General features: G+C 47.1%; 1 protein-coding gene across 4 annotated transcripts in view; it reads left to right on the top strand.

Annotated features, from left to right (window-relative positions):
• Positions 1-12,737, top strand: part of MYLK (myosin light chain kinase) — a 279,384-nt gene that overhangs the window by 151,624 nt on the left and 115,023 nt on the right. For all 4 annotated transcript variants that reach the window (XM_070788721.1, XM_070788719.1, XM_070788723.1 and 1 more), the window contains exons 4-9: positions 1,734-1,782; positions 2,898-3,063; positions 3,978-4,143; positions 6,190-6,208; positions 6,874-7,409; positions 7,925-8,131. In XM_070788721.1, coding sequence (XP_070644822.1) covers positions 1,734-1,782; positions 2,898-3,063; positions 3,978-4,143; positions 6,190-6,208; positions 6,874-7,409; positions 7,925-8,131 — 1,143 coding nt within the window. The remainder of the gene's footprint in view (positions 1-1,733; positions 1,783-2,897; positions 3,064-3,977; positions 4,144-6,189; positions 6,209-6,873; positions 7,410-7,924; positions 8,132-12,737) is intronic.

Below are 12,737 nucleotides of genomic sequence, written 5' to 3'. Positions count from 1 at the left end.
GTCTTTCCTATTCTATTGTTTTCCTCTATTTCTTTGCATTGATCACTGAGGAAGGCTTTATCTCTCCTTGCTATTCTTTGGAACCCTGCATTCAAATGGGTATATCTTTCCTTTTCTCCTTTGCCTTTCCCTTCTCTTTTCACAGCTGTTTATAAGGCCTCCTCAGACAACCATTTTGCATTTCTTTTTCTTGGGTATGGTCTTGCTCACTGCCTCCTGTACAATGTCATGAACCTCTGCCATAGTTCTTCGGGCACTCTATCAGATCTAACCCCTTGAATCTATTTGTTACTTCCACTGTATAGTCGTAAGGGATTTGATTTAGGTCATAGCTGAATGGTCTAGTGGTTTTCCCTACTTTCTTCAGTTTAAGTCTGAATTTGGCAATAAGAAGTTCATGATCCGAGCCACAGTCAGCTCCCGGTCTTGTTTTTGCTGACTGTATAGAGCCTCTCCATCTTTGGCTGCAAAGAACATAATCAATCTGATTTTGGTGTTGACCATCTGGTGATATCCATGTGTAGTATTTTCCCAGCTAGCTAAACAGTTACATTAAGGGGAAGCACAGGTCCAACAATTGCCCACCCAGATGGAACCACGGTGTGAATGTGATGCCACTCTTGTTATTAACTCTTTTTCGCTGAGGTCTTGGTATAACCTTAAACCAGATATGGCTGAGGAAAGTGCTCAGCCGTGAGCTTCATCCTCCACTCCTATGTGCCTATGCATTCATGTAAGTGTGATCTGTGCTGGGATTTAAGAAAGTTTCCCCTTTTCCAGGAAACCCCCTGCAGATCTCCCACTGCAGCTGCCTGCTGTTATCAGGGAATGACTTCTACCCTTTCCATGCATGCTTTGGGTGGAGTTTTATAAACATTCCCAGCCTATCACAAAAAGATAGCAACTTTCAAGCCTATTGTCATCTCAAAAATTTCCTCCTCTCCCCTTCCCCATTCCTCAAAAATATCCTAACCACTTTGTGGCCACTTCCTGGTCACATTGTGAGTTGCTCCTACCAGCAGCAGCATTTAGATAAAGGAGGTGACACCAGCCACCTGGGTCTGCTATTTAACTGCTTCCTACCCAGCACAGCAGCACCACACCCAGGACCAGCAGTGCCCAGTGTCCTGCTGGTGCAGGTTCTGGGAGGTACCGGCATCACTGGAGCCCCTCTCCAGTGATCTGCTTGTTCCAGCTGGACAGATACTGCTGTTTGCTGGGCCTTGAGTGGGGCAGTGAGTGGGTCCGATGGGAACAGACTTGGCAAGAGTGATGCATGTGCATCTCCCTGCTCCATTCAGTTGGCTCCTTTTCTGGAGAGGTCCCAATTTCCACAGGGCATCCCCAAAGTGGAAGGTCCAAGAACATGTAACTGCTCAGCAGAATGGTGGAGTGTTCTAGAACAGGCAGATTGGGATGCTTTCTTGTACAATTACTGGCTCTGTGACTCAAGAGGGTGACTTCATATCTCTGAATCTCATTTTTTCCCACCAGCTTAAAAAATATAGAAGGCTTATGTGATACCAGTCTCCTTAAATTATTGCAGGAAATCCATGCACTGATACATGTAAAGTGACCACCATAGAGCCTGACCCAGTACAGGCTCAATCAGGGTGAACTGTTACCGTCATTATCTCACCCCATACTCCTTGTTGACTCCCTGACTTTTGTTGCTCCAAGTTGGTAATTCAGACTTGGCTCTTCAAACCTTTCTCTTTGTTTCCTACTTGCAGGGAGCTTTGTGAAGAAGCCTGGTCAGCCTGTTGTTTCCAAAGCCTTGGGGTAAGTTCTGGGGTGTTCAACCCAGGGTAAGGGCTGGATTGGCTCCTGTTGCCTTGACACAACAGCCTGGGGAGCAAGTTTTCTCAAGCACCCCAGGTTGTAACTAAAGCAGGAGCCTACTGGGGTGTGACACGTCATTCACACAGCCCTCCCGACCCTGTGGCCTCTGTGGATCGCTCCTTTGGTCCAACTAAATGGAAGTGGGCTATATGGACATAGTCTGCAGGAGTCTCTAATAACCGAGACCAGAGTCAGAAGACCTAAAATAAACAGACTTAGAAGAGGCAATCAATATGTGACTTTTCTTATGGCAAGTAAACCTATATTGGCAAGGGCAAATAAAAATGGCTGCTGTAACAAACAAGCCTCTAAATCACAAAGGCTTAACACAAGCAAAGTTTCTTTCTTACTCAAGCAAAATCAGTTCATATTTTCTCAGACAAGTGGAGAACCTTCCAACCAAATTTCAGGGACCCAGGATCCTTCCATTTTGTGGCTCCATCATCTCTTCGGCAGAACCCTCTGCATCTAGCCAGAAGAGAATCACATAGGAGGTTTTGAATAGTCCAGCCTAAAAGTAGCACATAGTGCTTCTGCTTTCTGTTCACAGTCTGTTGGCCAAAACCTAGGCTTTGGCCAGAGTTCGGTAGAATTCAGGTGTACCTAAATTCACTGGACTTCCCAGGTGACTCAGTGGTAAAGAATCCACCTGCCAATGCAGAAGTTGCAAGAGACATGGGTTCAATCCCTGGGTCAGGAAGATTCCCTGTAGTAGGAAATAGCAAACCACTCCAGTATTCTTGCCTGGAAAATCCCATGGACAGAGGAGCCTGGCAGGCTACAGTCTATGGGGTCACAAAGAGTTGAGCATGACTGAGTAACTGAGCGGGAGGAGGAGCACAAATTCAAGGGGCTAGTAAATGAAGACTAGCCGAATGCTCAGGAGGTAGAGGAAATAGGTTTTGGTGCCACAGATATTTTCCAGGAATGTATTTGAGGCACAGAATTGGGAAGGTTTCCCTTTGCTGGTTTCTGAGCCCATCTTAAGTGACTTGGGTGGGAATAGACAGAAAAAGATCTGCATTGCTGTGGATTTCCTGCTGATCTTTTCCCAGGGACAGATTTGCACCCCCTGCCATGGAGACCCGTCCTAGCATCTGGGGAGAATGTCCACCAAAATTTGCTACCAAGCTGGGCCGAGCGGTGGTCAGAGAAGGACAGATGGGGCGGTTCTCCTGCAAGATCACTGGCCGGCCCCAGCCACAGGTCACCTGGCTCAAGGTAGGGTTCTGTCTGCCCTGACTCTGGGTGAGATCCCTGGGCTAGTGGGACTCTGTCTTCCCAATCAGTCCCTGCCACTTCAACTGTAGACGGCCCTCGAGTTTCTCCTGGCTTTGGTAGCCATGCCTCTTCTTGCCCCTGTGCACGTACTCTCCCTGTCACTCAGCCCACAATGTCCTGTAATCCACACGCTCACAGAACAGCATAAAACTTCTGAGTCAAGACAGACCTGACCATGTCAAGAGAGTGGACTTTGAAGTCTGGGGCTGATTTCAAGCCATAGCTCCCTGATTCACAGAGCATGTGATGCTGGGAAGACATTGGTCTTTTAGAACCCAGGTTTCCTTATCTGTGAGGCAGAGATAATGCCACCAACCTCAAAATACTGTTGGGAGGCTCCACGTGGGCATGCTTTATAAATCACTGGGGCTAGACACTGTGAAGACAGAGGTGGGAAGCAGGGGAGAAGGGGATGAGTGGGTGTAAACAGGGCAGCGAGGAGGTCAAAGCCAGGGAGAGTAAGCTTTTCACGGGTGGAACTCCTGGATAAAAATGAGTGATGGGTGCCTTTTCCCTGTGTCCTGATTCTCCTGTTCTGACCCTAGAACATCATTAAAAGGAAGAGGGAGGCAAAGGAGAACTAAAGCGAGGAATGTAGAATTTTCCACCTCAAACTCAGACTCCTTTCAAACAGGTTCCATGTACCTTCTCTCAGCTGGACAGAACACCACAGCACATCCATAGAGCAGAGTCAGGGCCCTTGGATGGCCCTCAGGCTGCTGTCTGAGATGACAGAGCCCAGAGAAGAGGGCCCTGCTGCCTACCTGGTGTCTGTCCCATGCTGATTGGCAGCAGACAGGACAGAGCTGAAAGGTGAGCAGTTTTTCTGACCAAGCTGCCTGTGCCGTCCACAGGGAGATGTTCCCCTGCAGCCCAGTGCTCGTGTGTCTATGTCTGAGAAGAATGGGATGCAAGTCCTGGAAATCCACGATGTCACCCGAGATGATGTGGGAGTATACACGTGCATGGTGGTGAACGGGTCAGGGAAGGCCTCCATGTCTGCTGAGCTTTCCATCCAAGGTACAGTCCAAGCTCTCCATCCAAGGGCTGTGGGAGGGCTATTGCAGAGCTGTCCCTTCCGGGGTCCCTAAAGGACCTAGAAGGAGCTGCTTGTTCATTACACATCTGTGTGTTACATGTGTCACACTTATGTACTCAGGTATCCATCCCCAGGTCAGCATCTTGAATCAAGAATGGGTGGGCGAGTAGCACAGATGCAGCGAAGGAGGAAGATACTTCACCCGTGTCTGCACATCTGGGTTCAGTTTTTCCTTCTTGCTCAGACTCCTTTTTTATTTACATTTCTAATTGCCTTTTGGAAGAGTGCACATTGCTAGTGTCTTCCCATCACCTCGTATTTACCCAGCCTAAAATTTATCTCAGCGTCCTTCAGATCAGGTGCTCCCTCAACTTAACTCTTCCCTTCTCACAGGACTGGGCATTTCAGACCAGCTTTGGCCCCTGTCTCTTCCTTGCTACAGTCATCAGCCCCAATTAGCTCTTCTCTTGAAATCTCTCTGTGTATGATTCCCCATTCCATTCCCCTTGGTTCTGCCAAGTCCAGCCTGGGGAAACTGGGATGTGTGGACAGAGAGGACGACTGAGGTCACTCCATTTGAGTGGGAACCTTAAGTGGGTTGGTATTTATGGATCAGGGAGTAAGACAACCCTCACTTTCTATTCTTCCTTTCTTACCCTTATCTCTTGTATGACTTTCCTCTTCTCCATCTCCTTCCTTCCTCAGAAAGTATCCCTCCTTGCTCTCTTCATGTTTTTGGCCCAAGTATTTTTACTACCCACAGAAACAAATTTATTCTACATTGCAACCCAAGATGTGTGTGTGTGTGTGTGTGTGTGTGTGTGTGTGGTGTGTATGCCTAGTTGCTCAGTCATGTCCGACTCTTTGTGACCCCATGGACTGTAACCTGCCAGGCTCCTCTGTCCTTGGGCATTCTCCAGGCAAGAATACTGGAGTGGGTTGCCATGGCCTCCTCCAGGGGATCTTCCCAACCCAGGAATCTAACCCAAGTTTCCCACATTGCAGACGGATTCTTTATCATCTGAGCCACCAGGGAAGCGATATATAAAAACATATACATATACAAATACATATACACATATATTACTAAAACCAGTTTCATGAAACAATCCTGAGTATTATATACAATACATGCTGGCATTTTCTCTTCTCCTCTACTTCATTAAGGGGAAAAAACCCTTTTTCTGACCATAGGCTTTGGCTTCACAACTCACTACGGTCTCAGGATCCTACCGTTTTAGTCTCCCTCCTCTACTCTCCCCAGCACTGAATTAAAGAACTGATCCCTTCTGATGCAATTAATGCCAGAATGGTGTGTTTCCTGGGATGTGTTTGAAAATACTCCCAGAAAAAGTCCCTCAAAAACAAAACAGAGAGATATAGATAAGATTGGCAAAATGTTGCTATTTGCCTCACCAGGGTGTTGGCTTTCAGTGTTTGCCATATTCTTCTCAGTACTATTGTACATTTTGCAATTTTCCATAAAACATTTTTTAAAAATAATGTGGTAGAAAAATATATCTAGTAATAGTACATTTTTTTTCTTTGAAGAACTGAATAAAATTACACTTTTTCTGTACGTTTTAAAATGAAGCAGGTATTTGTCAAAAATTATTACCTTAAGGGGTTCTTTAGAGGGCCACATGCAAGTGGAACCGTGTGGGTTTGAAGTTTTGGGTAGGTGTTTATTTTTGTTTGTCTCTCCAACGGTTTTTGTTTCCTTCTTTGGGCTAGAGAACAGGAAGCTACTGTGCCCAGGGTGGGGCAGCAGAGGCTGTACATAGCAAAGGCCCAGGGCAGCGCTGGTAACTTAAGAGTGTCTGCAGGGCTCAGAGGAGTTTATCAGATTAACCCAGAAGTTCAGGACCAGGGGAGCTGAAAGGAGAGGGGGCGGAGGGCCACAGAGGAAGGTGAGCGCTTAGGAAGCCAAACTCTGTCATAAGTGAGAGATTCTTATTTTATCACTTCCTGCTCCTGGTGTATACAACATTCCACTAACCGTCTTTCTACCTTCTCTCTTTTTCCAGGTTTGGACAATTCCAATAGGTATGTGTAGGCTTTGTGACTGTCATCGGTCCATCTCGAAATGCCCTGTTATAGAAAAGAGGGATTGTAATCAAGAAATGCCCTAAATTTCTGAGTCATTATATAGTGGGGAGAACCGCCTGTTTGAGGGGCATTGTTTTATTTGGAATGTTTCATTTTCTATTGTAATTTGCTGCCTAGGTTCTGGGCCAGGCTTGCCATCAGTATTGAGACTCTTGAAGGCCCTGCTCAGTATCTTTACTAGTTAGCCATCATTAGGAAGGGCACTGCTCTGCAAGCATGCCCTCCATGTTCAAGGCCAGAATCCACCTGCTTGTTTTCTGGCTGGAAACTGAGCCAACTGCAGAGAAAGACTTTCGCTCTTCAGTTCAATTTAGCTCAGTCGCTCAGTCGTGTCCGACTCTTTGCGACCCCATGAATTGCAGCAGGCCAGGCCTCCCTGTCCATCACCAACTCCCGGAGTTCACTCAGACTCATGTCCATCGAGTCGGTGATGCCATCCAGCCATCTCATCCTCTGTCGTCTCCTTTTCCTTTCTCTCTTACTCCGTCCTAATTAGTGGGCTTTCATAATTCCTGGAGCCCGTGCTTGTGATGAGTAACTAGATGATTGTTCTCTTCCTTCTTCTTCTTCTGCCCCACCATCCATCCCTCACCACCAAACAGGTCACTCGTGAGAGGAACAAAGGTGGCCGGTACGGACATCAGGAAGGAAGTGACCAATGGAGTCACTCAGGGGTCCAAACCGGATGGCCTGGATGCTGCTGCCGAGAGTAAGAACCGCCCCAGCACCCAGCGAGGTGGCTCCCCGACCTGGGCCACAGGGAGCCAGCCTCAACCCCCCAGGGAATCTGAGCTGGAACCACTGGGGAACTCCCCCAGAAAGGGCCAGAGGGCCCCCGTCCTGCAAAAGACCTCCAGCACCATCACCCTGCAGGCAGCAAAAGTCCAGCTGGAGCCCAGAGCGCCAGTCCCAGGCACGCCCTGTCCTTCCAGAGAAGAGATGGAGGGGCCAGCTGCGTCCCCTCCAGACACCCTCTCCACCAGGCGGTCAGGCCTGGGAAGCCAGGACACCATGGGCAAGGTTGCTACCAGGAAGGTCCCCATGGAGAGCCAGAGGGACACCACGTTTCCCAAATTTGAGAACAAGCCCCAGAGCCAGGAGGTCAGTGAAGATGAGCCAGTCGAGTTCAGATGCGAGGGTGAGTAGAGCGGCCTGAGGTCTCTGGTATGCATCTGGTAGCCCCTCGGGCGGGGGGCCACTCCCTTCCTTCAGCTCAGTGGTCGGAGCCTCCTGTATCCACCATCGCCTTGGACTACAGTCCCCCACCCCGGCGAAGCACTTGATAGGGGTCTCCCCTCAGGAGATGCTCCCTGCAGTGGCCCATTGTTCATGGTTGAAGAGAGCACTGACCCCGAACCCTGATTTTTAGCCCCCACCATGGGAAACCTGTCACCACCATGGCCACCAGGAACAAACCCCAGGGTCCCCTTCTGCAGGCTCTGGCTGGTCTGGAGGCCTGGTGTGTCACTTGGCACTCTCCTCCCAAAGGGCCCCAGCCTCTGTCTTGGGGAGGAGGGGGAGGGTAAGCGAGTAGATCCCAGCCAGAGGGCAGTGGCATACCAGCTGAGCCCGCCCTCAGGCTCAGTCCCTTCATCACCCACTCCACCCCACAAGCACTCTTGGGGGCCTCACGTCCTTCACCTGGCCATGTAGTTTCAGGGATCCCAAAACCTGAAGTGACCTGGTTCCTGGACGGTGTCCCCGTGAGGAGTCAGGAGGGCAGCATCGAGGTTTACGAAGCTGGGGGGACCCATTACCTCTGCCTGTGGAGAGCCCGGGCCCGGGACAGCGGGAGCTACAGCTGCACAGCCACCAATGTCCGAGGCCAGGTGTCCTGTCGCTGGACCCTCCTGGTGAAAAGTGAGTACGTCCCTCAGGGTCCCCTGGCTTCTCTGTGGGAGGACCTTCATGGGGTGCTTCACACATGGCAGTGATGTCATCTCCTGCAGTCCCCTGCCCAGGGGGTACCACCCAAGAGAAACCATTCCTGCCTACTGGCTAAGGTCAAAGGCATTGCTCCAAGGGAGTGATTCCTGATGGGAATTCACAGCAGATCACCTCAGAATAGACAGGCCCAGCCCAGCTGTGAGCTACCTTTTTCTAGTTCCTCAGGTGCCTGTCTGAGGGCGCACTTTGAGCCAGACAGACACACTTAGAGTGACGTGAGGTGATGTGGGTGCCCCTCTCTTCTGCTCATCGTAGTATCTGTTTATAAAAGTAGTGCATGTGCAGTGTGAGGAATTTAAACAATGTGCAATCGTATCGCTCGGAAATAAGCGTTTCTTTTATTTTTAAAAATAAATTTGGCATTATGCTGTTTGTAAACTGGTTGCTATTCTAATTTGTTAATGTTCCATAGGCATTTTTCAGTATTCTTTCTATACTTATTATGTCGTTTGAAAACACGCTTTGTAATGACTATATATTTCCTAAAATGATGTCTAGCCATGGCCTTATTGTTGTTTCCATTTAGATTGTTTTGACTGTTTCCACTTTTTTCCTACTGTAACAAAACTGTTTTCAATAGTCTTCAGTTCAGTTCAGTTGCTCAGTCGTGTCTGACTCTTTGCGACCCCATGGACTGCAGCATGCCAGGCCATGCTGTCCATTACCAACTCCCGGAGTTCACCCAAACTCATGTCCATCGAGTCGGTGATGCCATCCAGCCATCTCATCCTCTATCGTCCCCTTCTCCTCCTGCCCCCAATCCCTCCCAGCATCAGGGTCTTTTCCAATGAGTCAACTCTTCACATGAGGTGGCCAAAGTATTGGAGTTTCAGCTTCAGCATCAGTCCTTCCAATGAACACCCAGGACTGATCTCCTTCAGGATGGACTGGTTGGATATCCTTGCAGTCCAAGGGACTCTCAAGAGTCTTCTCCAACACCACAGTTCAAAAGCATCAATTCTTCGGTGCTCAGCTTTCTTTATAGTCCAACTCTCAAATCCATACATGACCACAGGAAAAACCATAGCCTTGACTAGATGGACCTTTGTTGGCAAAGTAATGTCTCTGCTTTTTAATATGCTATCTAGGTTGGTCATAACTTTCCTTCCAAGGAGTAAGTGTCTTTTAATTTCATGGCTGCAGTCACAATCTGCAGTGATTTTGGAGCCCAAAAAAATAAAGTCTGACACTGTTTCCACTGTTTCCCCATCTATGTCCCATGAAGTGATGGGACTAGATGCCATGATCTTAGTTTTCTGAATATTGAGTTTTAAGCCAACTTTTCCACTCTCCCCTTTCACTTTCATCAAGAGGCTTTTTAGTTCCTCCTCACTTTCTGCCATAAGGGTGGTGTTATCATCTGCATATCTGAGGTTATTGATATTTCTCCCGGCAATCTTGATTCCAGCTTGTGCTTCTTCCAGCCCAGCGTTTCTCATGATGTACTCTGCATATAAGTTAAATAAGCAGGGTGACAATATATAGCCTTGACGTACTTCTTTTCCTATTTGGAACCAGTCTGTTGTTCCATGTCCAGTTCTAACTGTTGCTTCCTGACCTGCATATAGGTTTCTCAAGAGGCAGGTCAGGTGGTCTGGTATTCCCATCTCTTTCAGAATTTTCCACAGTTTATTGTGATCCACACAGTCAAAGGCTTTGGCATAATCAATAAAGCAGAAATAGATGTTGCACCCACCTATCTCTCTGTGAGATTTCCCCCTACTTTAAATGCTATTTAGGGACCCTAGAGCCATGTCCTACTGTTGAGGAAATTAGTAAACTGCAAGGGTAGAGCCAGCACATTTCACGCTGTTGGAAAACTTATGAGACAAATAACCTTCACTTACTTTTTCAGCAAGTAAGTTGCAAACAAAAAGGAAAGAAGGGACAGCCTGTAAGAAACTTAACTGAAAAGACACAGGAGACACCAATAATCACAATACCTGGACTTTGCATGGATCCTGATTGAGATACCTTAAAAAATTTTTTATAAGAAAATCAGGAAAATTTGAGCATTGATAAGATATTCAATATAAAGTAATTAGTGCTATTTTTAAGATGTGATGATGGAATCTGTGGTTTTTTTTTCAAAGTCTGCATATATTAGATATATAAGTTGAGTTACTTACTAGTGAAATGATAGAATTTCTGATCATATCAGAATCCATGTGTGTTGAGTCTTGGTGTAGGGTATGAATGAAGTGAGACTGGCCATTATGAAAGTTGAAAAACAAGTATATGATGATTCACTAGACAACTTTTGTATGTTTCTGTCTACTGTTGTGTGGGTTTGAAATTTGTTATAATAAATGTTTCAAAAAAAAGGAACCTAGTTCATTCACACAGTAGGATGCCGTGCAGCCAGTGGAACAAATGGGCCTGACCTGTAGACTCTGGTGGTGAGACCTGTCCAAGTGGGGATGAGCCAAGCGCAGAGAGGATCGTGTGTATCATATGCTACTTGCGGTAAAGGGGGGAAAATCTATGTACACAAAGCAAACTGATGCTTGTATGTACATAAACATTTCTGGGGAGGCCCCCAATTTCCTTTAGGAAGAGAAAGTAGGGGTCTGTAGGAAAGGGTGAGAGATAGTCTTGTTTTTCACTGTGTACTATTGACTTGCTTCTTAATTGGGAATTTTACTACATTTGTGAATTCCTTTGCAAGGAATATTGCCCATTCATTTGGAGGTGGAAGTGCCTGTAGGCAGAGGTCCCAGGTCAGGAAACCTGACCTTCATCTTTTGGGGCTATGTGTTAGGGTGGGGGACTCACTTGGCATCATGGCCACCAAAGGTTAAAAAAACAACAGGCTTTGGTTGGAGCATTAGCTATTATTATTAAATGGAAACTATGCATTGAGCCTGTACCTACACAAATTGGGAGTGGAAGACAATGTTGATTTTAAGCCATCACAGAGCTGAGGGAGAGGGTAGAAACTGGGCATGCCACAAAGCTTGCTGTTCTTACCAAGATTCAGCTGCATGATCGTTTTAGAATGAAAGTTCCTCAGAATGCTGCAAGTGTTTGGTTAATTTCCAGAGTTCTGAGAAAGCTGATGTTGAGTACTTTGCCAGGGCTCTTGCTCCTTGTCTGGTGGAGAACTTAATGGGAGTCCTAAGTCCTCCATCCCAGAAGTCTGGCTTGCCTGCCTTTCTCCTTGGCTGTTCTGAAGTCTCCAGAAGGCTTCACCAAGATGCAGGCATCTAACACCTCTTTATCTTTCTTCCTATCACTGCAGAAAAGCTGCCTGCTTCCCTTACCAAGACTTCTTCCATCCTTCCCAGGCCCACAAGAAATCAGGTCTAATAATGATTGACCTTCCCACCATTTCTTCAGTCTCTCCCCTTCTCCTTATCTAGAGACCCCTTTCTCCTCCCTACAGGCATGATCTGGTCTCACCTCATCTAAAAAGGAAAAGAAAATCTTCCCTTTGCCTCACTGCCCCTTAAGTTCCCAAGTTTTCTACTTCTTTTACCCCAAAACTTGCTGCTAGTCCAGTCTCTCTGTGCCCAGCTTCCATCTGATGATAAGAGCTAACACCGCCCTGAAAGCCTGTGGAATGAGTCAGGCTTTATGCTCAGACTTTACTTGCATGACTTCATTTGGTAATCTCAACAATCTTAAGAGATAATCACAGTTACACCCATATTCCAAATGAGAATACTGAGCTGTAGTGAGGTTAAGCGACTTGCTCAAGGCCCCATGCCTTGTAAAAAAAAAAAAAAAAAAGCATATTCCTAACCCATGTTGGTCTGACACAAAAGCCCATGTTGTCTGCAGTGCCTGCTAAGGGGATTTCTCTAATGAGGGAAGTCGAGGCCTCCTGGGAGCAAAGGGGTGGAGGTGGTGTCTCCCCTCACTTGCCTAGGTAAGCTGGCATCTCTTCACCCTGTACCTGTCCATTCAGATGCACCACATTCTGACTGTAGCTGTGTTCCCACTGCCTGCTCTCCTTTTAGGGTCCCCCTGGGCTAGAGGAGGAGGTGTGGATGTAGAGTCAGAGAACTGGGTGTGAAGCCTTGCTTCACCACTGGGCTTGACTGTGGGAAATTATTAACTTCATCTGTAAAACGAGCTAAAGATAGCAGTTTCGTGGCATTGTCACTGTCACCTCTGGAAAAGTACCTAGTAAGCCCTCGAATGTTAGTTTTTGCCCTAAAATCTTTGTACTCTCAATATAATAGAGTTTTCCCCTCATCACTGTATTGACTAGCTTCTCTGAAGAGTACCACTGGGCTATCGTCTCATCACAAAATCCAGTTGCCTTAAATCAGCCACCTGGACTCTTCTGCAGCATGTTCTGGTTGTCGTAGAAAAGGTTTTCTATCCCCATTGCTCTTAATTATGGCCCCCAAGCAAAACGTTCTCCAACTCACCTATGCAGAAGTCTTCTGTAGAGTTCAGCTCAGTGGTTCTCAATGAAAATGTGGGGGATTGAGGCCCCCAGTGCTTCTGAACTACTGGTCTAGATTAGAAAACTAGAACTCATGTAAGTCCTTGTCATTTGATCCTGTCT

This window comes from Bos indicus, chromosome 1, assembly GCF_029378745.1.
Source record: "Bos indicus isolate NIAB-ARS_2022 breed Sahiwal x Tharparkar chromosome 1, NIAB-ARS_B.indTharparkar_mat_pri_1.0, whole genome shotgun sequence".
NCBI classification, from domain to species: Eukaryota; Metazoa; Chordata; class Mammalia; order Artiodactyla; family Bovidae; genus Bos; species Bos indicus.
This window is presented reverse-complemented; position numbering and strand designations above follow the sequence as displayed.